The 25776-nt window shown below is 63.1% G+C and overlaps 3 protein-coding genes across 4 annotated transcripts; 1 reads left to right on the forward strand and 2 right to left on the reverse strand.

The window, feature by feature from the left end:
• Window positions 1-627: 627 nt before the first annotated feature.
• On the reverse strand, window positions 628-6731 carry ABCB6 (ATP binding cassette subfamily B member 6 (LAN blood group)). Its single transcript, XM_086465138.1, has 19 exons — window positions 6114-6731; window positions 5461-5598; window positions 4985-5174; window positions 4676-4768; window positions 4255-4447; window positions 4047-4168; window positions 3852-3961; window positions 3698-3763; window positions 3435-3560; window positions 3269-3345; window positions 3100-3163; window positions 2917-3002; window positions 2752-2809; window positions 2467-2571; window positions 1869-2043; window positions 1435-1547; window positions 1245-1339; window positions 1007-1075; window positions 628-905 (listed from the first exon to the last, which is right to left on the reverse strand). Exons 1-19 carry the CDS (start codon window positions 6627-6629, stop codon window positions 779-781), a joined length of 2523 nt encoding a protein of 840 aa, XP_086321264.1. The 5' UTR covers window positions 6630-6731; the 3' UTR covers window positions 628-778.
• Window positions 6732-7874: 1143 nt separating this feature from the next.
• Window positions 7875-18326, reverse strand: ATG9A (autophagy related 9A). The gene is made up of 14 exons (XM_086465417.1): window positions 18217-18326; window positions 17801-17844; window positions 16426-16490; window positions 15967-16128; window positions 15722-15863; window positions 14040-14788; window positions 13540-13693; window positions 13131-13310; window positions 12002-12247; window positions 11480-11700; window positions 10948-11065; window positions 10560-10782; window positions 10274-10416; window positions 7875-10189 (listed from the first exon to the last, which is right to left on the reverse strand). The coding sequence occupies exons 1-14, from the start codon at window positions 18317-18319 to the stop codon at window positions 10184-10186; spliced, it is 2556 nt and encodes an 851-aa protein (XP_086321543.1). The 5' UTR covers window positions 18320-18326; the 3' UTR covers window positions 7875-10183.
• Window positions 18327-18982: 656 nt separating this feature from the next.
• On the forward strand, window positions 18983-25647 carry ANKZF1 (ankyrin repeat and zinc finger peptidyl tRNA hydrolase 1). 2 transcript variants are annotated; one of them, XM_086465436.1, is made up of 15 exons: window positions 18983-19109; window positions 19387-19496; window positions 19870-19972; window positions 20358-20542; window positions 20816-20931; window positions 21223-21376; window positions 21595-21817; window positions 21993-22094; window positions 22276-22455; window positions 22570-22674; window positions 23112-23385; window positions 23844-23955; window positions 24072-24239; window positions 24373-24425; window positions 25011-25647. In XM_086465436.1, the coding sequence occupies exons 1-15, from the start codon at window positions 18983-18985 to the stop codon at window positions 25129-25131; spliced, it is 2133 nt and encodes a 710-aa protein (XP_086321562.1). In that variant the 3' UTR covers window positions 25132-25647. The 2 variants fall into 2 exon arrangements, with proteins under 2 accessions (XP_086321562.1, XP_086321561.1); XM_086465435.1 differs by having other exon boundaries at window positions 22300-22484; window positions 22587-22674; window positions 24355-24425.
• Window positions 25648-25776: the final 129 nt, after the last annotated feature.

Below are 25776 nucleotides of genomic sequence, written 5' to 3' on the forward strand. Positions count from 1 at the left end.
GGCCTGCAGCCGTGCAGAGCGGTGCTGCTTTTGCATCTGCTCTCTCAGGCTGCCTGCGGGGCTGCGCCGGGTTCTGCCCGGGGACGGGCTGTGCCGTTCTGAGCAGCAGCGTGCAGCTGAAGGGGGGTTACTGGCTGGCAGTGCCTCCCTGGGGTAGGAGGTGGGTTCCGGCTGGGCTGAGGGAATGCGAAGACTTGTCACGAAAGTGCTGCTTGGGAGAAAATAAAAGCATAGCACAAGGTGCAGAGGTGCTCTGGGGGAGGAGCTGCTTGCTGGCCGGCCCAGAGCGGTGCATCTGTGCAGATGGGGGCACAAGGAGGTACAAGGGTGTGGGGGCACATGGGGGTGAAGCCAGCACCAGCTGCGTTGCTTCTTCCTTGCTTTGCCAGCGGAGTGCGGCCCCGTTGCCACGCTCAGCCCTTTGTGCAGGGGTGGGGCGGGTGCTGACAGCCTGCTCTGCCCTGAGCCCGAGGAGCCCAACCACCCCATGGCAGAGCTCCTGGTTGACCCAAGGGCAGAAGCACGGCCCCCCGGAGGCGATGGTCCTGTGGGCGCATACCCTGCCCAGAGCACGCAGGCGCAGAGCTGGGAAGGACCTGGTTTAAGAAACTACACAACAGCAAAACAAACGAGTACAAATGTAGTGGAGTGTCCAACCCAGCCCCTGCAGCTCCCAGGGCACGTGGGGCCCTGACTGGCAGCCACCAAAGGGCTGGCTCCCTGGCAGCGTGGGGGCCTGGACCCCGGGTCAGTGTCACAGCAGAGCCCCCGGCCATCCTCACGGCCCCTTCTTGCTGCCCAGGAGCTTCTCGGTGTGGCGCTCCTTGTGCTCGCCCTCGTCCCCGGCCTGCTGCTGCAGCCACATGCCAGCGTAGACGCCACCCTTCTGCAGCAGCTCCTCGTGTCTGTAGGGAGAGCAGAGGGGTGCAGGGTCCTGAGCTGCCCCCAGAGCCAGGGAAGGGGTTCCCTGTGGGCAGACAGCACCAAGCCCATCCCCTGAACTCACCTCCCTCGCTCTGCAATGCGCCCGTCCTTGAGCACCAGGATCTGGTCTGCACCCACCACGGTGGAGAGCCTGCACAGAAAGGCAGGGTGTTCCTCTGGCTCAGAGGGGAGAGGGTCCAGGAGGGGTTTGCACAGTGCAAGGAGCCACAGTCACGGGGGCTGTCACCTCCTGAGCAGGAGGGCAGGCCAGCTCAGAATGCTCAGCGCTGCCTGGATCAGCCCTTTCCCCTCATCCCTACCTGTGTGCGACAACGATGGTGGTGCGGTGGGCGCAGACCTTGGCCAGGGAGGCCTGGATGTTCCTCTCAGTCTCCGTGTCAAGTGCGGACGTGGCCTGCAGGGGAGGCAGGGCGTGGGGCAGGGATGCCGGCAGCCGACGGGGCAGGGGCTGCTGCAGAGCGGGGCAAGGCTGGGGGCTGCTGCCGTTACCTCATCCAGCAGGATGATGCGGGGACCCTTCAGGATGGTGCGTGCGATGGCAACGCGCTGCTTCTCCCCCCCGCTCAGCTTCAGCCCTCGCTCCCCAACCTGGGTGTCGTATCCTGCAGGCACAAGGGCAGGAACGTGCTGTGCTGGTGCCCTCCGAGATGGGGATGGGGACCAGGGCTCTACTGCACAGAGGGGGGTCCTGCCAGGACCACACAGCCGCCTGGCACAGCCTCAGCCCGTCCCTCCCCAGGGGCTGATTTAGCCCTGGAGAGATGGCAGGATGAGGCAAAGCAAGGCACAAGGCCGTGCAGGTGTCCCCATGGGGGAATGTCACCCACGGACATCTGTGAGGGCAGCTACAAGGTCATGAGGGAACCCATGGACAGCAGGGACGGGCAAAGAGGGGACTGGGTGGCAGGCAGGGCGGGTCTCACCGTCGGGGAAGGAAAGGATGCGGTCATGAATGTCAGCAGCCTGGGCTGCCTCCTGCACCTCCTGGTCCGTGGCCAGGATCCGCCCGTAGCGGATGTTGTTGGCGATGGTGTCGTTGAAGAGCACCGTGTCCTGGGGCACCACCCCGATGTGAGCGCGCAGCGACGCCTGCTTCACCTGGGGAGGCAGGGCGGGTAGAGGGCTCAGCCAGGCACGCACCCTGCAAAGAACCTCCCCCCCCCCACCCCAATCCCACCTCTCAGCCATGAGCCCTGCACCCCAGTCCTTGCAGGGTGTGTGCTCCAGGGTCCCCCCTGGACAACAGGCTCGGCTGCATCTCCACCCTGCAGTGGGGGACCCTGCCAGTGCCCCCTGGCCCTTCCTGGGGAGCCCTCACCAGTCTCTAGCATTTCAGCCCAGGGGTCCTCCAGTCATCCCATTAACCCCACTCCTGGCACAGACGACATCAGCCTTCAAGGGGGCTGCGTGCTCACCCCTGCCCTGGGGAGATGCCAGTGCCTGCACCGAGCATTGCTGCGAGGCCCAGAGGAGCTGGTCTGTGTCCCCCCGCCCCAGTCCCTGGCGGCCTCCCACCCTCACCTGGGCAATGTCCTGCCCATCGATGCGGATGCAGCCGCCCCGCACATCGTAGAAGCGGAAGAGCAGGCGGATGATGGTGCTCTTCCCCGAGCCTGAAGGTCCCACCTGCACACAAAGGCAAAGGGACTTGGAGACACCAGAGCCTCCCGGCTGCTGGAAGCCAGGGGCTGGGCAGGGAAGGGCCGGCCCCACAGGGGGTCTGTCCTTCCCACCCCCGTACTTCCCAGCCCCTCTTCCCCCATCCTACCCTCTAGCACCAAACCCAACCCAAGGTGCCGCTCTCACCAGGGCCAGCGTCTGCCCGGGCATCACAGAGAAGGAGACGTCCTGCAGGATTTCCTTCCTGGGAGAGGGAGACGGAGAAGGGCTCAGGGCCACCTCCATTGCCCCACATCCCTGTGCCAGGCCCCATAGCTCGACTCGTCCCACCCTGCGCCCGCCACTCCGTACCCATCCACGTAGCTGAAGTGCACGTTCTCAAACTCGATCCGCCCGGCCTCCAAGCGCAGGTCGCCGGCATTCACCATGTCCTTCACCTGCCGGAGGGAGAGACACGGCCTCAGAGACAACCCCTCCCCAGGACAGGACCACGGGGCCGTGCCAGGGAGCAGGGTCTGGAAAGGTGGCACCCACCTCCTGCTCCTCGTGGAAAAGCTCAAACATGTTCTCCATGTCTACGAAGGAGTTCTGGATCATCCTGGAAGGGGGCGAAGAGCAGGGGGAAGTGTTTGGGGGAGCATATCCTGACCCAGGTGCCCATGGGGAGGGGGACCCCGGGCACCCCTGCGTCTCCCAGCGTTACCTGTAGTAAGTCCCGAACCAGTTGAGCGGCGTGTAGAGCTGGATGATGTAGGTGCCAAAGAGGACAAAGTCACCCACCTGGAAGGGACAGAGGAGAGGTGCCCGTCACCACCAGCCCTGAGGCTCTACCTTGGGCAGGAGGCTGCCCAGGCTGGCACCAGCCTTACCTGCAGCTTGTTTTCAGTGACAAAGTAGGCGCAGAGTAGGGACCCTGCCAGCAGCCCCAGGCCAATGACCAGGTTCTGGGTCTGGTTGAGGAGGCCCAGCGAGGCACTGACCTTCCACTCCGAGACCTGGAAGAGGCAAGGTCCTCCAGGATGCTGCCGCCTCCAAACCAGACCCACGTTAAGCTCCATCCTCCCCACAGGTGCTTGTGAGGCTCAGCTCCTTCACCCCCCTGACTCCCCCACTGGTGCTGAGTGCCTCGTACCTGGTACTTGATGATGGCATCATTAAAGCGCTTCACCTCGTAGCTCTCCGCATTGTAGTACTTCACCTGCACAACACAGAGCCGGGGTCAGCGCGTGGATCAGCCCTTCCAGCACTGGGCAGTGCTCAGCAGCACCTCCCCCAACGCATGGTACCGTCTCAAAATTGAGGAGTGAGTCCACGGCCCGGGACTTGGCCTCGTTGTCCCGTGTGTTCATGTCTCGACGGTACTTGGTCCTCCATTCGGTGATGAAGATGGTCAGAGCTGCGGGCAGGAGGGGGCTGTGTCGGCAGGCACCCCCTGCCCCACAGCCCAGCACAGCACCACTGCACCCCGACCCCCCACTCACTCAGGTAGAGGCTCATACACACGAAGATGATGAGGCCGAACCAGGCGCTGAAGACCGAGGTGAAGTAAACAATGCTGATGATGATGTCTGCAATGGTGGGGACGATGCTGAAGACGATGTAGCTGGGGGGTGGGAAGGGGGATGGTGTGTCAGCCCAGCCTGGTGGGGCTGCCCAGCCACCCGCTGCCCGCCGCAGGCGTGCTCTGACCTGAGCAGGCTGTTGATGCTGCTGGTGCCCCGGTCCACGCTGCGCAGGACCTCGCCGGTGCGACGCCCCAGGTGCCAGCGCAGGGACAGCCCGTGCAGGTGGGCAAAGAGCTGCACCTGCACCTGTCGGTTGGTGAACTGCTGCACCCACACCCACAGGAAGGTGCGCAGGTTGCTCACGAAGCCGGTGGAGCCTGCGAGGCACCACGGGATGGTCAGGGAGGACTGGTGCCACTGGGGCATGCAGCTAGCTCAGAAAGCCCAGCTGGGAAAAAGGGATATGGGATGGGGCCCCCTTGCTTTCCCCAACCCAGGACCAGCCCTGGTTGCCGCTCCCAAAAGAGAGCAGCAGTGATGGAGGCATCCCTGGCCACCTCAGTCCCGGCACGATGTGCCCCACACTCTCTCTCCAGCAGCCTTACCGGCACCTCCGCCCTGCAGGAACTTCAGCCCCACATAGGTGCAGACAGTCCAGGCCAGGGTGTGCCAGGGAACACCCTCCGTCAACTCGTTCACTGGGGAAAGGGTGGCAAGGGTCAGGGCGGAGAGGCAGGGAGCATTGCTGAGCGCCCCATGGGAACCAGCCCCAGCACCCAGCGCTGGTCCCTGACCCCCTGGACCCTGTTCCTGTCAGGTCCCTGCAACCCCCCCCTCCCCGGTCACTCCCAGCCCCCCTTGAGCACTTGGTGAGGCCACGGGCAGCCTCGCACGCTGAGCTCCAGGCACCTCACCGATGTTCTTGTAGTAGATAGGGACGAAGACGTTGATGGCCCGCTCCAGCCCCATGAGTGCCATACAGAACAGCACCAGCCCCTGCAGCCTGTGGTTGCCCTTCGGCCACATGTACGGCACCAGCAGCCGCAGCTTCCTCCGGAAATCCTTCCAGGTGGAGGTGGTCCTGCCGGCATCGGGCAGGAGTGGCTGGGGGAGAACAGAGCAAGGGGTCACTGCCCCAGCGCCCCAGCCCAGTTAGCAACAGCCCTGGAGAACACCCCACCAAGAAAATCAGCCTCATCCTCCCAGGGTCCCCACTCCATCCTCCCAGCAGGGCCGCATCCTGTTGACAGTAGGCAGGGAGCTTGGGCAGCCCTAAACCTCGCTCCTCCCTGGTCTCCTGAAGATGCTGATCCCAGGGCAGCTGTATTTCCATTTTGTCCTCAGCTCCTCCCTGGTCATGCCCCCAAACTGTTCCGGTCCTGGGACATACCTGGCTGTTCTCCACGTCCCGCTCCTCCTCATTGACCAGCAGCATGTAGGGCTTGCGGGGCAGCCCCGGGGCCTTCATGCCCAGGATGAAGAGCATGAACGTGCAGATGTAACGCAGCAGCCAGAAGCCAAACTGCACCTGGACAGAGAGCTGGGGGTCAGCGCCGCAGCTGGCCCTTGGCACAGCCCGGCTGGGCATGGGATGGGTATGAGCTGAGAGGCAAGGAGCTAGGTGCAGGGATGCGGTGCAGTGCAGCCAGGGGAGGGAGGACACCCCACACAGCCTGGACCCCCTGGCTGACCACAGCACCTCAGGCAGCACCCAGACCCCTTCTTTCCTCCCTGCCACATCTGGCTCTGTGCCCTCTGGCTTGGGGTGCCCCTACCCTGGGGGGAGCAGGGGGGTAAAGGGCCATGGGGAGCAGGCAGACACCCCCCTGCTTCTGCACCTGAGGCTGGGCCAGACAGAAGCAGGAGCTGAGCCAGATGGGGGAATGGAAAGATGTGCGATAGCTGGGCTTGGGGCCGAGACAGCAGATGTGTGGGTGCAACTCTGGGCATAGCACCCTACCCCAGCACCATGATGCTGCAGCCCTCTCCTCCTCCCCACAAACGGCCCCGTCCCCCTTCCCTGCCCACAGCCCCCCAGCCGACCTTCTGGTTGGTGTCCTCCAGCGCCCACCACCACAGAGGGCTCCTCCAGCACGCCAGGGTCAGGTTCTCGGCGGCGAAGGCCAGCGCCCAGAAGAGGAGGAGGATCACGCCATGGCCCCGTGTCCGGTCGTGCGCCAGCACCCGCGTATGCTCCAGCTGCAGGAGGGCGACGGCGCAGCCCCAGCTGAGGGCCCAGAGGCAGGCGTGCAGCAACATGTACCCGTAGAGCCGCCCCGGCCCTGCCACTTGCCACAGGAGCCCACCGAAGGGCTGCAGGGCCAGGAGCAGGGACAGCAGGACCTGGCCTCGGTAAAGGCGTGAGCGGGGGATGTACTTGGGCTCCATGGCGCGACCGAAGCGGACGTAGCAGGCATACTGCAGGGCGCCCAGCAGCAGGCAGACGCTCAGCAGTACGGCTGGCACCAGCGTGAAGAAGAAGCAGGGCTGGAAGCCCTGCTGGACCCAGGCCCGGGCGATGGAGCTGTTGCCCTCACAGTAGCCCCCCAGCACCGCCATCCTGGCAGGTCACCGTCTGCGGAGAGAAGAGGGGCTGGAGCAAGATCTCAGGATGGGCTGTCGGGTACGGCTGCCAGGAGGGACCCACGGTGAGATGGCACAGCCAAGTGGGGGGGGCACTCATGGGGACAGGGACAAGCACCGCTGGACACGGGCACACAGGACATGCCGCATGCCACACACACACACACACACACACACACACACACGTGCGTGCATGCAAGCAGGGCCGGCTTTGCATGGTGATGGGCATAAGCACCACGCCAGGATCCGCTTGTGAGGCCTGGGGCAGCGGGGGTAACACTGCACTGGGTCCCCCCGGGCCACCTGGGCCCTTGGGGATGCACTCGGACGCGGAGGGCAGCGAGAGCCGCAGGGGTAGGAAGGCAGCGGGGTGCTGGGACCGGTCTGGAGCAGGGGGGGAGCAGCGGGGACAACGCAGCGGGCGGGGGGCGCGGGTGTAACGCGGGGCAACGCTGCGGAAACGCAAAGGCACAGGCAGGGGACACGCCGGGGACGTGACCGGGGAAACACGCGTGCAGGGCGAAGGACACGCAGGGCCGAGGTAGGGGCCGTGCCGGGGCAATGCCCGGGCGGTGCCGGCACCGCCCGGCCCCGGGGGCTGCCGCGGCCCCCCTGCCCGTTCAGCCGCCGTGCCGTGCCGTGCCGTGCCGCGCCGCGCCGCGCCGCCCGGGGCTCCGCGCCCGCTCACCTGCCCCGGGCCCGCCGGCCCCGGCCCGTTCCGGGCCCCCGCGCCGCCGCCAGCCGCCGCCAGCCGGGCCCCGGCGCCGCTCCGCCCCGCTCCCCGCCCTGCCGGGCTCCTGCGCTCCCTCCCCGCCGCCGGGACCGCACCCCCCCCCCCCCTCCCCCCGCCGCGGCTCCCTGCCCCGCAACCGCCCCCCTGCAGAGCCGGGGATGCGGAGGTGTCGGTGGTACGGGGCCGGGGGGCCAAGGGAGGGCCCCGACGCCGAGGCGAGGCACCCCGCTCCCGCTTATCGCCGCCGCCAGCGCAGCCCTGCGGTGCCGCGATAGCCCCCGCCGCCCTGGCGAGGGCCCTGCCCGCCGCAGAGGTCAGGCAGGACGGGGCCCGGCCCTCCCCGGGATAAATATAGCCCCCGCCTCCCCCCGCCGCGGCCCCCGGCCGGCCGGCCGGCGCTGAGCTCCCAGCCCGCAGCCCTCCTGCCGCCATCGCGGGCACCGGCTCGGGCGGCTTCCTCGAAGAAGGGAGACTCGGAGGCGGGCAGGGATGATACAGCCCATCTTTATTAGACGGCTATACAGCTGTACAGCGAGGGCACGGGGAGCGTGGGGGGGCGATACCGCCCTCCCCAGGGACCCCCGAGCCCGCACGCCCCGGTCGGAGATGAGGAAGAGCGGCTCGCCATGCACATGGGACACTGACACAAGCACAACATGCGGCAAGGACTCTGGCCTGCTCCTGCCAGCCCAGCCTCTCCCTCCTGCCAGCCCAGGGAAAGGCCCAGACTTTCCCCCCCCCGCCCCAGGGCACTGCCAGCTTTCCACCGCTCAGCTTGGAGATCAGCAGCAACTCTGCCGGGGAGCGCAGAGGCCAGGGTCCGGCAGCCCCGGGGTGGGGGGCTCACCTCCGTGCAGGGAGGCAGCACAGGTGGCAGGGGGCAGCCCCTGGAAAGCTTGGTTTCCTGGAGATTGGCTTTTAGTTTCCGTTCACCACGCCGTGACAGCCCCAAGCTGGAGCTGCTCCTCCGTGGGAGGCCCCCAGCAGCACGCAGGTCTACGGACCCCCGGCTCAGCTCAGTCCCCACCCCAGCAGCGAAGGGCTGATGCCCATCCTGAGCTCTGTTCGGTCTCTTACAGACCCCAGAGCAGTCACAGCTCCGGTCCATCCCGCCCCATCGCAGCAGGGAGCCCACCACCCTGAAAAAGCCCGCCCCTGCAGACACACCCCATCCCTGCTCACGCCCTGGTGTCCTGGTTTTGGCCGCGGTGCACATAGGCGGAGCGCACCCAGCCCAGGCTCAAAGGGCAGAGGGTGATAACCCTGGCAGGGGAAGAGAGGCGGCCCCGGACCGAAGGGATGGCAGAGCCTGCGGTGCTCCTGGAGGGAGCAGCCCCTGCCAGAGGCAAGGCGAAGGAAGGAGGGAGGGAGGGAGAGAAAGCAAAGCCTGGCAGGGGTTAGCCGGGATGCAGATCCTCACAAGCTGCCGCTGGAAGAGAAGAGAGGGAAACCAGAAAGATAGCGGGAAGGTCTTGGCTGAAGCTGCTGCTGCACGGATGGGATCTTGATCCCCCCCCACCCCTCAAAGGCTGGGCTGGGGTGTGCCTCTCCCTCCTGGGTTCAGGGCACCCCTCCTTGCCCTGCCAGGCACAAGCCAGCTGTTTGGCATGCGGTCTCCACAGCAGCCGAAGCCATGTGGCAAGCAAAAGGATGGTTTCAGGAGCGAAGGAGGAGCTGGGAGCCCCCGGGTGAGGCGTGAGACGCACCAAAGCCTTTGCTTGGGGAAAAGGAAAGGCCCGATGCCACAGAAACGGCCACATCAGGAGGACAGACCCGATGTGCCACAGCCTGGGCACGGAGAAAAGGCCTTTATCATGCCTGGGGGAAGTGACCCAACACACAGAGAACAAGACCTCCAGGGTGGGCTCCAAGGGGGTCATGAGCACTCCTGGGAAACGCCGGGCTGCCCCGCGCTGGGGTCTTTTTGGCACTGCAGGGGGGCCTGTTAGCAGCCCACATCCCACTGGTGCTGCCCTAGCCCAGAGGTACGGCACGGGGGCTGCCAGCTGGGAGGGACGTCAGGGACCCAGGACTTTCACCCCACTGACTCTTCCTTGCGTGCAGGGGCCGGGCCAGCTGCCATGAGAGGTGTGGAAGAGCCGCAGCATCCCTGGATCCTGGGCAGAGCTGTTCCCACCAGCTCCAGATCCCACCAGCAGCAGGGCCCCTCTGCAAGGTGCTGGGGCAGAGGGGTGGGCAACTACCCCACTGCTGTCCTGCTCCGGGCTGAGGGGCACAACATCAGTCCTCTCCGGGAGGGCGAACTTGGTCCTGGACACCTCAGGGATGCAGGCAGGGCAGGTGTGCTGCTACAGGTTGATCTAGACCCCCCTCAACAGCTCCTGCCTTCATTTTGGAGGCAGGTCCCAGCGCCGGGCGGACATCTGGAGCTGGTGCCATCTCCCATTCCTTCGACGAGCAGCTGCCGCTGCCACCTCCAAGCCCGTCCACAGCTCCCCACTGCTAGTCCTGTCACGTCAGCTCCCGCAGGCTCCGCAGCGATCCTCCGACACGGACGACACAGACGTGAACACAGACACGGGGATGTACTCACACACGCATTCACCCCACCAGAGTCAGAGTGGCGATGACTTGACACATGGCTGGGCACGAGGTGCCGCCGCCGCCGCAAAGCCGCCGGCCTGGCAGTTTTGTCTCTTCGGCAATGGATGGCAACAAAATGGAGCCCGGGACTATCCTGTCCGCTCGGGACGGGAGAAGAATCAGGCTGACGCCACATCCTGCTGCCCAGGCGGCTCCCAGTCTGCAACCCCCACAAGATCCCCAGTCTACAAGGCTATACCTGCAAGACAGAGAGGGGATGTCGCACCCATCGGGACCACTCGAAGTACACGTTTCCCCTCTCGGCCACAGCCTTCCCCCCTACCTTGTGGATCTGCGGGGGAAGCTCATCCTCTGAGCTCTCCTCTGGCACGGGCTCGGGGTGTCTCGCTGACTGCCCGTCCTCAGCCCAGCCTCCCAGAGGGAGGCGGGAGAAGTGGGATGGGGCTCGGTGTACTGTGCCCGGGTCTGCAGGAGGGGCAAGGAGGAAGATTAGCTACCCAGGGGACTGTCAGTCTGCAGGGGCAGGCAGGCTGCTCATGCCGGTCCATACAGGGCACCGGGTGCGGGGCTTTGACCCGGAGCTCGGACCTTTGCCCGGGCTCCCGTACCTGTGATGCCACCGTATCGCCGCTGGAAGCCGGTCTGCAGCGTGGCCGTCTCCTCGGCAGGCTGCCGTGGCGAGGAGAAGGGGTAGCTGGCAGAGCGGGGGATGGGGACAGGGGCACCCCGCTGAGCGTCCAGCTCCTCGTGGGCGCTCTCCCCGCTCTCGTCGCTCTCTCGCCGGTGCCAAGTGTGCCGCTCGGGCTCCAGCTGGGCGTGCTGCTTGTGCAACTGCAGCCCAAAACACGAGCGAGTCAGCTGCGTGGGAGAGCCCAGGCGCCCTCTCCCCAGCGCTGTGCACACACTGGTCTTGGCTCTCACTCATGCTGGCATCCCAGGCGCTCCAGACAGGATACCCCAGCGCTGCCTGCCCTGCCCCAGCTCCCGGCTGCTCACCTCGTGCATGTAGAGCGCGTGGAGACTCATCTCCGTGGAGGCGTACTCCGACAGGATCATGCTCTGCAGCTGACCCTCCCAGGCGCTGCTCCCTGAGCTCACGGTCCTCGCGTCGGCGCTGCCGCGGGACACACAGGTGGTGTTTGCCGCCCAGGTGCCCCCCACCCCGCCCAGCCCCGCTCTGCTCTCATGCCAGGCTTGCAGAGATCCGCTCCTGGGCTGGGTAGGAACAGGCCCTCTGTAGCATCTCCCCAGACGCACAAGGTGACCAGCCCCGCTACGGCACTGCCTCTTCCTGACCAGGGGTTTTTCTCACCACACTGGTACCTACAGGTGACCACCAGAACCCCAAGGCTGTCCTTTGGGGCCAGCCTAAGCACCTGGGCCTAACTCTGCTTGTGAACGTGTCCCTTGCTGTCCCGGGCTGCAGAAACAAATGCCACTGTGCACCTAGGTCCACAGAATGGCAACTGGACAAGGGTTTAAGGAATCTGCAAGGTGTCCAGTCACCCCTCTCCAGCATGCAGCTTACCCAGAGGCTGTCATGGCACTGGCACCCCGAGGCTGGGCTCCCTCTCCATCCCTTCCTGCCGCCTGGAAGCCGCTGGGAGGGTGCTGGGCAGACTGGAGCGGGGAGAAGGAACGCAGGGCCGAGGCCACTTCAGAGAGATGGCGGGAGGCCTGTCCATCCCGGCCCATGTGGAAGCCCAGTGCTGAGGAGCCCGCTATCACGTTGGCAATCAGGCTGTGAGGCTGCAGAGTTGAAAGGGAGAGAATCACTGTCCTGTGCAGACTTGGAGGGCTGATCCCCACCAGCCACACAGACCCGAGGCACCCCAGCTCTCTCAGCCCCAATCCCACCTCACAGGGCCCCAGAACAGCCTGCTGCCTTCTCTAGAAACCCAGCAAGTCCCAACTAGTGCTGATCTATCACGTTGACATCCCCAGAAACGGCCCAGGCAGGAGCAAAATTGCCCAGCGGGCCCGATGATCAGTTTGCCAGCACCCAGCAAGCACACCAAGAACAACCCTGCATCCCCCCCAGCCTGGGCACCTCCGACTCCGACTGCAGGGACTGGATGGAGCTGAAGAGGGCATTTTCAGGGAGCACAGCCTGCTGAGCCAGCGCCACACTGCTGTCCCGGTGCACCCGCTCCTTCAGGAAGCCGATGAAGGCCGTGCTCTCGCGGGGCGGCTGCCACTTGGGGTTGGTGATGGCAAAGTGCATGAGGGACAGCTCCGTCTTGCCGTCCTCGGCCTGCTGGTAAATGGAGGCCTCCGTCTTTCCTGCTGACATCCACTGCGGAGCACAGACACGTAATGAGGGACAGGATCTGCTTTACACCCCTGCCAGGCCTGGGAATCCTGCAGTCGGGCTGGGCAAAGCACGCAACACCCAGCACAGGCTGGGCCACGGCTCCACATGTTGCAGGCACTTCACCAAAAGCCCCGTACTAGTTCAGCCCTCACAGCCTGGGGAAGAGGCAGGAAACAGAGCGTCTTCCACTTCCACCCGAGAACACACACCGCCACAAGGGAACCGGAGGGACAGGGACTAGTCACAAAACACAGTGCCGAAAGCCTCGCCTTGCACTCTCCAGCTCGCAGCAGGAGCGACTACAGCCAACAAATGGCTGTTCTTAAAAGCTTCCTGCCACAGTGCGTCCACCCCCTCCCTAGTTCGTGGCCCTGTCACTAGGGAGTCTTTCCTGACAAGTAACCTAAATTCCCAGGCACAGGAAACAGATGGATCCCCTTTCCCTCTGCACTAGATTTTACATAATGGAAAATGCTTCTCATCTCCCCGAGGCTGCCTCTCCCCTGGGCACAAGCAGCCCAGCTTCTTTAAGCCAGTTCTCAGTGGTCACACTTTCTAAATGTCCAAATATCCTCATTCCTCTCTCCTGAGGACACGGGACTTTTGGTTGTGAAGACAGACAATGACATCAAACAAAGAAATACCATAGCCTGGCTCACAAAACACCAGGTTAATAATCACAGCTGGGCCACAAGAGCCTTCTGGGGCTGGTGACCTGCGTTGGCAGACCCAGACACTCAGCAGAGAGGCAGGTGGCTGGGCTGCGGGCTGCCAAGAGTGGTGAGTTATGGCCTTCCACGGGTCTAAAGGATCAGACAGGGTGGTGGGGAGCCCAGGGTGCTCTCCTGCCACCCACGGGACCTACCGCCGGGTGGCCGTGCTGGCGCACGTCCATCTGAGCGAAGGAGCAGGTGTCGCCCACGCCCACCACCTCCACAGTGAAGTTGCGGAAGAAGTCAACGATGTCCAAGGACTTGGGCCGCAGGCAGACGATGAGGATCAGGGGGGTAATGATGGGACTCAGGAGCTCCTCCAGGATGAAGACCTGAGCACAGAGATGGTGGGCTCAGCACAAGCTTGAAGATGTCAAAAACCCCACAATCGCAAAGCCAACCCCCAGCTCCAGCCCCCTCCATCTTCTGGGGCAGGGTGTCTCCGAGAAAGCTGCCTTTTTCGTCTTGCCAGCCTAGGAGCTGCTCAGCTCTCTGGCAGCTTCTCCCTCCTGCAGGGGTGGGGGTAAGTCCCCAGCCCGGCCCGGTGCAAGCCAAGCTCACCGCTTTGTACTGGAACAGCTGGGCAAACTCATCCCGGGTCTCGTAGCGGTGGGCATTGCCCTGCCAGTGGTCAGGCATGTAGTGGATGTGCGCCAGGATGACTCGCAGCAGCTGCTCTGGGCAAAACACCAGGTGCTGGTCAGGGATGAAAGACCTGTAGGACAGGACAGGGAAACGTCACAGCATCACGCCTCAGTTCCTGGGAGGGCAGGGTGACCTGCCTGTATCACAGCTCCACCTGTAGCCTCCACGCCCAAGCCAAACCTTCAAGCCAGTCAAGTCCTTCTATCATACAACCACAGCCCCCAAGAACACCACTGCCCCCAAGATCACCACTGCCCGCTTCTCCTGCCTGCCCATGACCCTCTCCAGCCGTGCCCTTCGCTCGGGCAGATTCTCGTCCACTTGCAACCAAAGAGCACGTTTGCGTGGGTGGTCGTCGGCCCCACTGCTCCCCACAGAGCCGCCAGGAGCACAGCGGCAGCACGGCCCCACCTCACCTGCACACCGTGATGCCCACCCCGAGCAGGGTGACCGTGGTCAGGACGTGCTCAACTGCCAGCACGTCCTCATCATAGATGGTGAGAGCGATGAGCACAGCCAGGATGGAGCCAGCAAAGAAGGCCACGTTCTTGGCCACGATGGTGAGGAGCGGGGAGATAAAGCAGTTCATGTACTTGGAAGCTGGCTTGTACCCCTTGCTGAGGCGTGAGTGCAGTTCGTGGTCCAGCTCGTTGAAGTGACGGAGGTAACAGCGGCCGTAGAGAGACCAGCACCGGGCACCCAGGCTGCCCGGCTCCCGCTTCAGGATCTCCGTGTAGCTGAAGAAGGCATAGAGGATCTGCCAGATGAGGATGAGGGGGCAGAGGAGGAAGTTAGCAATGCCAATCCAGAGGATGCGAGTGCTGAGCTTCTCAGCAAGCTCCAGGCGGTTCCCGGCCCGCTTGTACTCAGCCTTCAGGCTCCACTCGTTCTCAAAGAGGGAGCCGGGCCCCCAGAAGAAGATGAGCTCGAAGTTGTACTTGAGCCCACGTGTGTAGAAAACGGTGTCTCCCAGCAGGGGCAGGCGGAAGCGGATGGGCAGCAGCGACTTGTTCACCATGGCCACCATGTAGTTCTTGAAGCGGAGGATGCGGTGGTAGATGTCCAGCTCCGTCAGCTCCTTCTTGTGGATGCAGATCTGGTGCTCCTTCTGGATCTGCACGATGCGGGCCTGCACCTCCTGCCAGGTGTAGTACGGCAGGGTGGACTGGAAGGGGGCAAGGGGCAAGGTTAAGGGTAGGATGTGTCCAGGGACAGAGGCTGGGCTGAGCCCACGCAAACACGGGGACCCGGCGCACGCCTCGGGGTGCTGAGGAGGCACAGGCAACACTGGGCACCTCCCTGCACCGCCTCAGCCTGCAGCGAGCAAACCCCACACCTTGCCCTGGTGCCCTTTACCCCTAGGCGAGTGCAGATGGCTGTTTCCCAGCCACTCACACGCCAGCTGCCTCGGAGGCATGAACACAGCTCCACGCTCCCACGGGTCCTCCCAGAGCTGCCGTTTGGAGTCAGGAAGGAGACACAAACGGGGGAAGGGACTAAAGAAGTGTCTCAGAGGGAGCCTGTGGAAAAGCTGGGGACAAAGCAAGCCTCTTGGCTCACCGCACCCTTCTCGAGGCAGTCTCCCCTCACAGGATGCACACACACCTTTTGGCGTTGTCCATCAGAGCAAGGACACTGGACTAGGCTATATGTGCAAGCCTCAAACCCCATCTTTGACACACTGATCTCCAGTGTGATCTTCACCAACTAAGTAGCTCCGTGCCTCAGTTCCCCCCCCCCCCTCGAGTAAACAGGGAAGGTGACGTTGTCCACAAGCCAGGGAGGTACGAGGATATCCTCGCTTATGCCGCCTTTGTTGGGAGGCATCACAGAAAAGGCCATCACCAAAGAACAAACATATTGGGTGGCAGATGGCAGAGGCGTGTGCCAGCAGGCAGAGAGGCTGGGCAGAGAGGGGTTAACACAAAATAAGCTGGTTGCTGGAGAAAAGGCTGAAAGGAGACATTCTTATGGAGCAGACAGAAGAGCAGTACAGATCTCCCGGAGAGGAGAGAAGGGGAGCTGCTGCTCACCACTCAGCAAATGCCTCCCGCGGCCCTCAGCGGCCCCACACGCGGCCCTTGGCCCAGGTACTTACCATGGGGATTTTGAGGGCGTTGATGTAGAAAGAGTGAATCTCCCAGTAGCAGCAAATGTTGTAGATAAATTTGACGAGCCGGTGGATCCAGAAAACGCCAGCTATCACCAAGATACAGATGAGGAAGCTGTTTGCCTGGATTCTGCAAGCAAGAAGAGGCAAGTAGCAGGAGACAGGCTTGGGCAGGTGCCCTGAGTACCTGAGAAAGAGCAAGCGGTGGCTGACACGGCCTCCACTGCCCTTACCTTGCACTGCAGACATTTGGAGGCAGGAATGCATCTGGCAGAGTCACCTTAATAGGCTCACTGGGATGCTGGCTGTGATTTACTGCTTTGTTGGCAAAAAGGATGTCATAATCAACGCAGCTGATAAGAAAGGTGGTGAATGCCACCACAAAGATGAACTGCCTGTGAAAAAAAGGGAGCAGGCATGAAGGAATCACCCTTCTGCCCCCCAAAATGCAAAGCAGCCAAGGTCATGCATCACGGAGATGCATTCCCATAGTCATGGCAGCAGGAAAGCTCAAAGGCACCAATTCCTCGAAGTGGAATGCAGGTTTGGGTCACGGAAAACCCTAACGAAGGGGAGACAGGACACCTATAAAGGGAAGCCTCCCACCCACCCAGCTGCAGGAGCTTGGCAGATGCCTGTGGCTGTTCCCCAGCAGCTGTCACAGCCACAACAGAGGGGGAACCTGCACTTACATGAGCTCAAAGATCTCTCCAATGAGCATGCAGGTGAAGCCATTCTTCTGATGCAGGTTATAGACGTGAAAGCTACAGTCAAGGAGAACAGTCTGGAGACCCCTTCTCTCTGATGAAGGATGGAGAGGCTTCTGTCCCACTGACATCCATGGCTTCCCAGCCTAAGTCCCACTCCACTACCACCAGAAAACCCCTCCCACCCCTACTCATCAGCAAGCTGGTTCTCCGTTGCAGGAAAACACACTCCACCCAAGTAAAGCACAGCTGGGATAACAGGGCTTGGCTGCATCCAAGCTCTTTTCTCGCCTCACCCAACACCCAGAGGGGGTCTGTCCCAGCACAGAGCAGAAACTCAGCCTGCCCTCAGGCCACACAAGGGTGGGACAACACAGAGACAGGCAAAAATGCATTTAATACCCCTAGCGCCTGTGACCCGTACCCTCTGCTCCTGACCACGGTAATGTGGTTAGCATAACTAACGCCACTTTATAAGGCCAGCAGCCATTCTCGGTGACTGAGTGGATCACCTGTTAGTTCCTTTTCCCTCATTATCAGGCCCTGAAGGTCTTGTGAACCAAGCAGACAAACTAAATGGATGTATTCTTCCCCTCCCTACCAGCCTCAAGATTCCCGGGTTCCAGGCTGATTACTGCCTTCTGTGCCGGCCTTGAAGGTCCCAGGCATCTGGCCAACCCGATGGTGGTGATGACCCCCTCACACGAAAGGAAAGTGGAACAGCACCCAGAGCACTGTCCAAAAAACCATGGAGTTACAAGTCCTAAGTGGGAACTTGGACCAGGACTGCTGCTGGACAGTGAGACCCAGGACCCACCAGTAGCCAGGGATGCTCCCACTGTCATCTGATTCCTCCAAGGACTGAGTAACTCGTATTCTTTTATATGATTTTTGAGTCTAGATTCTGATTGGTATATGCAGCAAACCATGTATTAAGATATGACCCGATCTGCATGGAGTCCAGGTGATTAGAAACCATAAGCTAAGCGGTGCTATGAAGTTCCGCACTATGCTACTTATAAAATCGTACTACACTGATTCTGCTTACAGAAATCCTGTGCTACTCTGATTATAAATGCTATGCTAATAAAAAAATCCTGTTAATAAAGCTTTAATTGTAACTACAACTTAGTACCGTCATCAGTCCACCAAGGATCCTTAAAAGAACCTGTCTGTCCCCTCAGTGTCAGGTGACAGCACCCCACAGGCATGGAGATTCTGCCAGCCCCTCTGGAGCCGTGTAACATCCTACGGGAAGCGGCAGACGCTGCCCCAGCTCCGAGTGACACCAAACCCAGTGTTCCCACCTGCACTGTGAGCTCAGGCGGCGGGGGGTGAATGCTGCCCTGCAAAAGGATATGCGAGAGAAGAACAGGTCCAGGTTCTCGATGTGATGCCAGGGAGCTGAAGGAAGGAGAAGCACAGGGTGAGGGACCCTCCGGCATACCCAGCCTCCCTGCGTGTGAGGCACAACCCCACCTCTTTCCCCTTGCCCCAGCCCCCCTGAGGCCCCAGGCCGGCCCCCCAGCCCCCAGCCCCAGCTCCCCTCGGTGCCCAGCCTCTCCCCTCGGTCCCTGCTGCTCCCGCCATCCCCGGCCACCCGGACCAGCCTGGATCTACCCCCCCGCAGCCCGGACACCGCCGGTCCCCAAGGCCTCCGCCGCTTCACGCTTCCCCACCCCGCTCCCCAGCTCCCCTCAGGCTCAGGCCGCCGGCGGTGGCCAGGCCCAAATCCCCGGTGCCGCCGGTGCCGCCGGTGCCGCCGCCGCCGCTCACACTTGGCGCCCTCGGGGACGTGGACGAGTAGATCGCCGCCGCCGGGGGGCGACTCGGTGGAGGAGCTCTCCAGGCGCTGGTACTGCGTCTCGAAGTGGGCCATGGCGGGGCCCCGCGCCGCCGCCACCGGCCCCGGCCCCGGCCCCGGCCCCAGGCCCGGCCCGGCCCGTTCGGCCCCCGCCCCGCCCACTTCGCGACTGGCGGCCACGACGCCCAATGGCAGCCGCGGGGCGGAACGGGGGGGACGGCCAATGGGAAGACAGGAGGGCGGGAGGGTGGGTTGAGCCTAGCGGCGGCCCGTAGGCGGAGAGGATGTGACGTTCGGCAGCTGAGGGGCTCTTCCGGGCCGGGGCGGCCGCTGCCGCACGTGAGTGGCGGGGCGCGCGCCGCCGTTACCGGAGGGGAAGGAGGGGGTGGGGGGTGGGGAATCATGGGGGTAGCAGCTTCGGGACGGGGTGGGGGATCGCGGGGATAACGGCTGGACGGGGGGAATCCCGGGGGTAACGGCGCCGGGGGACTAACGGCGGGGGGGGGGGGGGGATCCCGGGGGCAGCGGGCGCGGGAGGGTCCCTGCCGCAGGGAGGGCTCGGGTGGAGGGAGAAGGGTGGGCCCTTGGGGCGGGGACCCCGGGGGGATCCAGGGTAGGCGGGGAGAAGGGGCCCCGGGGCGGGGCGGGGGCCCGTCCGGTCACCGGCGGGTCGTTCCCGCCACCCCTGGGGCCAGGCCCGTGGCTCAGACGCTGTCCCTTCTGCTGGGAGCAGGAGCGATGCCGGCCCCGGAGAGCAGGTCCCTTTTCGAGGCCACCCAGGACCCCGTCCTCCTGTGCGGGCTGACCCTTGTCACCGGAGTCGCTGCAGATGCGTGGGCCACCGAGCCGGCACCGGGGAGCCGCGGTGCGTGGGGCTCCGCGGGGGCAGCGGGGCGGGGAGGATTTGGCCAGCTGGCGTCTGCCAGCCCCAAGCCACAAAAAAGGAGCTTTGCCCCCAACACGGCTTGGGTGGCCGCCCTGGGGCTTTGTGAGTGGGTTAAATGAGCTTTCCTCCGTGTCACCACAAGGTCCCCGAAGCTCTTACAGCCACAGGGCTTTTTGGGTGGCTGGGAAGAGACCCCGGAGGCCCCACTCCCGGCAGTGCAGCCTGGGGAGTCCACAACCCTTCCTTCTTCTTCCAGAAAATCCCACGGCTGCCAGCAGCGAGAAAAAGGCCCACGGGGTCCCTGAGGTGCCGGAGCGGATGGGCTGCTCGACCTGCGGGCAGGCGTTTGGCAGCCGGGAGGAGCAGGTGAGCGGGGCCAAGCAGCCAGCGTGAGGTGGGAGGAGGGCTGGCATGGCTGCCTGGGTCCTGCTGTGGAGGCTCAGCCCCAGTGCGGTGCAGCCTAGTGCTGGCTGCTTCCCAGAGCTCCACTCTCCCCGTCCTATTGGGATCTGGAACTCAGACCCTGCATATTATTGCTTAAAATGCCGGTTACTGGTATGTGCAGCACAGGCCTGTGTCCGTGCAGGTTAACTGTTGCGTAGGTAACTCCTTAATGTACCACGGTCTTCCAGTTGGGATCACTCAGCCTCAGTTTAGCCCTTGGGGTCTGTCACCTCAGGGCCTTTGGTGGTCCATGGACTGCCAAGACTCTGCTGGCTCATACCTCTTCCCTCCACAGACTGAGCACTACCATCTTGACTGGCACCGCTTCAACCTGAAGCAGCGACTCCTGGGGCGCCGGGCGGTGCCAGTAGAAGTGTTTGAGGAGAAGACCCGTGCAGGTGGGGAATGGGGCTGCCCCCAGCAGAGCCCAGAGGCCGTCAGTGGTCTTGCTGGGGCTGTTCTGTCCAGGAATGAAGCCCCAGCCTACCTCTGCCAGCTCAGGGGCCCTTTATTGTGACCTTGATCTCCTGGGGGTCCAGCACTGCTCCTGAGCCCTGCTGACATGTTAAAGGGAGAAGGGAGTGTTCTACCTGAGCCATGCCTATGCATACCTGGGGATCTAGAGTGCCGAACGCCATCTCCCCAGCCCACAGCCCCCTTGTGATACATTGGGTATGGGACAGGACATTTTTGGCTTTATGGGCTGTCCCTTGGAGCCACCTCCAAAGCTTTGGGGAAGCTGTTGGTTAATGTTTGCCCTGCTCCATTTTCTTTCTCTTGCAGGTGATGTTTCCAGCATCTCTGGGTCTGATTCGGAGAGCTCTGATGCAAGCAGTGACTCGGAGTTGCTGCCTTCTGCCAGAGGCAGCCCCGGGACACCCCCGATCCCCCGATCCCACAAGGTGCTGCTCCGGAATGCAAAGGGCCAGCTCATCTCCGCCTACCGCTGTGTGCTGGGCACCGGGAAGGCAAGTCACAGGCCGGCTTGTTGGGAGAGGGACCCCAGAGAAGGCAGGTGACACTGGGGTGTAGACATCTGCCTGACAGTCCCTCATGTCCCATGATGAGAACAGTGGTCTCTAGTGCCAGGTCAGAGCCTTGCTGGTGGCCTGGTTTTTGGCTCTAGGGTGCTGCCAGAAACCTGCTTCTGGTGCCAGCAGAAGGGCTGGTCCCTGTGCCAGGGGACAGCAAGAGGTGATGAGGTGACCCTGTGGGTGCTAGCAGAGGTGTCTGTGTCTCAGGGTGGCAGTGAGGAACCAGCGGAGCTGATGGCATCACTGCAGAGCCTTGGTGCGAGCACGTGCTGGGTCGTGCTGATGATGGGCGGCGGGCACTTCGCAGGAGCTGTGTTCCGGGGGTGAGTACAGGGGGACAGAGCTGGGGTTGCCCCTCTGAGGAAGGACATGTGGGGCTTGGCACTGGATGGCCATCCCCTCCCTACTCCTCCATCACAGTGCTTACCACGCCCTGGGCACCCGCAGCTCCTAGTCTTTGCTTGAGAGCTGGCTAAGCCCGGTTGTGCTGCAAGAGAATTATTAACCCCTAGGGCGCCAGGGGGGAGCCACAAGCCCTCTGGGGTCCCAGGAGCATCGGCTCGCCCCCTCTTCATGCGTGGGGCCCTGTTGCTCATGCTTGCCCCTCTCCACAGCCCCCAGGTGCAGGAGCACAAGACCTTCCACCGCTACACGGTGCGAGCCCGGCGGGGCACAGCCCAGGGTCTACGGGATGCCCAAACCCCGGGGTCAGCACCCAGGTCGGCAGGAGCCTCCCTGCGGCGTTACAACGAGGCTGCGCTGCTCAAGGTGGGGCTGGGCCCTGTTTTTCGGCAGGGAGACGTGGTCATGGCTGGCTCCGTGGGGTGGTACCATACCGCTGCTGGAGGGCGTGGGTGGGGTGTGAGCTCCGGAGGGGGCTCAGGGCCCGATTGAGGCTGCCCTGTCTTGGGTCTGTCCCTGCTCCAGACCTGCCTGTGCTCCCACGGTGTGCTCAGGACCCCATGGTGTCTCCTCTTCCTCCCCAGGATATTCAGGACCTGCTGGCAGCCTGGGCCCAGCACCTGAAGGAAGCTCAGCGCATCTTCCTCCGGGCCCCACGCCACAACCGTGCACTGCTCTTTGGCGGCAGGAACCCACCCCTCAGCCAGGGGGACCCTCGCATCTGCCACATCCCCCTCAGCACCCGCAGGGCCACCCTGCGAGAGGTGCTGCGAGTCCACGCCACGCTGGCCAGCCTGCAGGTGTACGGTGAGTCGGGCCAGCCCTGGCGCCCCTGTGGGACAGAGCGGGTGGGGGTAACGTGATCTCTTGTGTCGTCCTGTACGTGTTAGGGGTTGAGGTGCCAGTTCTCCAGCACTCAGTTCCTGGAGACGTGGGGTGCTCCCTGTCCCCCGGCAATGACAGGAGCACACTTGCTGCCCAGGGAAGGACACGCCACTGGAGGACATCACTGGGTCCCCCCGGAAGGGCTGGCAGAAGAGGCGGCAGAAAGCAGAGGTGGATCCCCTGCAGGAGGACGCAAGTGGTGAGCTGAGCCATGGAGCAAGCAGTCTGCTGTTATGGTGCAGGATGAGATTTGCAGTCCTGTGACGGGGCCTGGCACTGCAGTGGGGATCTGCAGCGTGTGTCCTCATGCTGGGCAGGAGAAGTGTAGGGTGTGCTTGGCTGAGAGCCCAGAGTGATTCGTGCTGTGTGTGGGGCCTCAGCCCCTGTCTTATCACCCCCCTCAGCCCCAGAAGAGGAGGAGGAAGAGGAGGAGGAAAACCCTGCAGGGGAACTGGAGACTGTAGAAGTAACACTGGGCACCTTGGACCTCCGGGAGTTCGAAGTGATGCCCAAGCGAAACCGCAAAAGGAGGAAAAAGAAGGACAAGAAGGTGGAAAGAGGTGAGGGGGATGAACTGGCCAGGCACAGTGTAGGAAGGCATCGGGGAAGGGACTGCCATGGCTGGGGTGCAGGCTGGCCCTGGCCCTCTTCCTCACCGTGTGCTCCCTGTGCAGGGCCCTGTGCTGAAGAGACGGCATGCCGTGGGCAGCCCAGCCTGGAGCTGGTGACGGAGCTGCAGGGGGAGGCTGGGGCTGAGCCCCTGCCCTGGGGCGATGGAGGTAAGTGGGGTCGGGAGCTGGGCCAGCTGGATGCCTGCCCCATTAGCTGGTGGCTTTGCAGTGGGGTGAAGAGCACGTTGTCACCTAGGTGTCCAGAGCAGCTGGGGGTGGGATGGCTGTAGTGCAGCCACATGCCTTTGAGTGGCTGTGTGTTTGGAGCAGTAGCTCTAAACCAGGGGCAGGCAGCACCTGGCTAAGCCAGGTGTGTTGGGGGGGATTGGAGTGCACCTCATTTCAGGAGAGGGCTCAGCTGCTGCCAACAGCGCCCAGCAATGCCGTGGCAAGTTGTCACAGACTGAAGGTGCTGGAGATCCTGCAGTGCCCAAATCCAGCTAGCAGGACAATGCTTTAGCTGTGCTCTGTGTGTTTCCTAGTCGGACCAGAGCACCGTTCTGCCCAGGGAGCCATCAGCCTCCCCTCCTGTTCTTCCCTCGTAGGAGACCCTCAGACCCAGCTCCGCGATGCCCTGTTCACCGCCTGCAAAACAGGGGATGTGGGGGCGCTGCGGCACCTCCTGGGTGTGCCAGAGAGTGGGGACCTGCCAGGGGACAGCAAGGATGGGGAGGGCGCACAGCCCCTGGATATGCCCCGCTCCCTGCTCAACCAGCCCGTGGATGAGCGTGGCTGCACTCTGCTTCACGTGGCGGCGCGGGCAGGGAAGGCCGAGGCTGTGTGCCTGCTGCTGGAGGCGGGGGCGGACCCTGCCCTCAGGTATGGCCGCAGGGTGCCCAGCAGTTGACGATCACAGCTCCTGCTGTAGGAGCCCAGCAGCTCCCTCCTGTCTCAGCCACGGGAGACTGGTGCTAGGTTTCTCCTGGGGTTGGTCCCTCCCAGCCAGAACATCTGGGTTTGTTATGGGAGGCCCAAGAGCTGAACCATCGTTCTCTCTGCCTGCCCGGTCTGGCACAGCAGCACTGCCTCAAAGTGCTCCTGGGTTTATTGGTAGACAGTTCAGAGGGTAAGGGTGAGACCACGCTTTGCAGGGTATTTGAGATGCAAGGGGAGGATTTGGGGGATTCTGGTGTAGGGATAAGCAACTTTCCCCTCCTTGGCTGCGATACCCTGGCCTGTTGTACCCACTGGACATCCCTGCGAAGTTGCTGCGCTCGCAGCCCGGTGGGACGTAGGCAGGTAAGTGGCAGGGCGAGCTGCTCTTCCATGTCCTGCAGAGACAGGCAGGACAGGACCCCCTACTGCGTCTCTGCTGACAAACCAACCCGCAACGCCTTCCGCAAGTTCATGGTGGACCATCCGGACAAATACGACTACAGCCGTGCCAAGGTGGGTGCCTGCCCTTGCCTTTGGGGAGCTAGGGGACCCCAGAGCACAGAGCCCCTCGCTCACTTGTGCCGTTGCCCCTGGCTCAGTGGGAGATGCCGGCTGCCCTCTGCCCTCAGGTGCCGGGACCCCTGACGCAGGAGATGGAGGCCAAGAAGCTGGAGAAGAAGCGGGCCCAGAAGGCCCAGCGGAAGCAGCGGGAGCAGGCGCAGCGGGAGGAGCGGCAGCGCTGGGAGCAGGAGCAGGGCGAGAAGCAGCGGTTTGCAGCCCTGTCTGACAGGGAGAAGGTGAGGCCGTGCGTGGGGAAGAGGATTCGGCCTGGCTGGGGCAGTGCTGATGCGGTGGGCTCTGGGCACAGCAGCTCGCAGGGGCTGGTGGGGCTGAGATGTCTCTGCTCCCCAGAGGGCCCTGGCTGCCGAGCGGAGGCTGGCTGCGCAGCTGCAGGACACCGGCACAACTTTTGCCAACATCAGGTAACAGCCCCAGCAGCGCAGCTCCGCAGACACACTCTCCCACGTCAGCACAGCTGTTCCCTGCCCTTCTTGCTCCAGTTCTCATTTCCAGTCTAAAGCTATTTCTGTCCACTCGATTCCCAGTAGTGACTGTGTAAAAGCTTTCTCCCTCTCTTGCTCTACCCCCAAGAAGTATTTTGGAAAGGATGACTTGGTCCACTGGCAGCCAAACCCAGCCACTCCTGTGCCCCTGTCCCTGACCCCACCTGCCACGTTCCTTCCCTGTGCCACCCCAGAGGCTTGTGGGCAGCCAGCCCTGCCTGTGCTGATCTGGGCAGGGGCTTTACAAGTCTGTATGGGGCCAAATTCCCCCACGTTCGGCCTGCCTCAAAATGCCTCACACAAAATGCTCCCATGCAGCATTGCCTCCAGGGACTGTGTCCTGGCCAGGCTCCTGGGTGAGCACATCAGCCCTGTAGGACCAGGGGAGCTCTGGCTCCCCCATACTGCTGGTGTCTCGGGTCACAGCCCAGGCAGTGACTCGTCTCCTCCTCTAACCTCGTGAGTGTCCCCCTCGCTCAGGGCAACCTCTGCTCTTTGCTGCAGCCGCTGCTGGCTTTGTGGAGAGTCCCTGCTGGGCCGGAGCCCTTTCCATTACCTCGACTTCTCCTTCTGCTCCACGGCCTGCCTGCAAACCCACCGCCGGGCCCGGGCTGGCCACACGTAGGGCTGGGGCCTGCTGTCACCTGCCAAGGACCGATGTGGTGGAGACACAGCTGAGCACTGGCTGTGCAGTGAAGGAGAGCCTGTGGAGCAGCGCTGGTCGGAGGGACTGAGCTGGCCATCTCGCTCTCTGGGACAACTCTGTCAAGGCTCTGGGCATGAATGTCACTCTGGGTGGTGACTCTGAGGACATTACAGCTGGGAGGTCCTCATGTGCTCGTGTGAGGTGCCAGGACTGTTTCATGGCCTGGCTCCAGGCAGGCGTCCTGCTGCTGGCTTTTCTCATGGCTACCTCGTAGGCTGCTGCCTGTGGTGGTGGGACAGATCCTGACATACCTGGAGCCAGCAGCCCTGAGCTACCTGCACCTTGCCTGTGGGCACCCTCAGGGCTGTGCTTTGCCCTCTCCTCTCCTGGTCACCATCAGCATCTCAGCTGTATCGTGTTAGCAACTACCTCCTCTGCCTGCATTGTCAATAAAGAGGTGCCTTGACCCCCTAGGCGTAGGGTGCGTCAGTATGAGCACTGGAACTATTTGGGATTAATGTGCAAAACAAGCTCAAGTCTGAGCCCCTTTCTCCTTAGCACAGACCCTGCCTGGCCCCAGAGGGGGGCAGAAGCTCTGGATGTCCATGCCAGGATGTGTGCCCC

This window comes from Leptosomus discolor, chromosome 5, assembly GCF_034619465.1.
Source record: "Leptosomus discolor isolate bLepDis1 chromosome 5, bLepDis1.hap2, whole genome shotgun sequence".
NCBI classification, from domain to species: domain Eukaryota; kingdom Metazoa; phylum Chordata; class Aves; order Leptosomiformes; family Leptosomidae; genus Leptosomus; species Leptosomus discolor.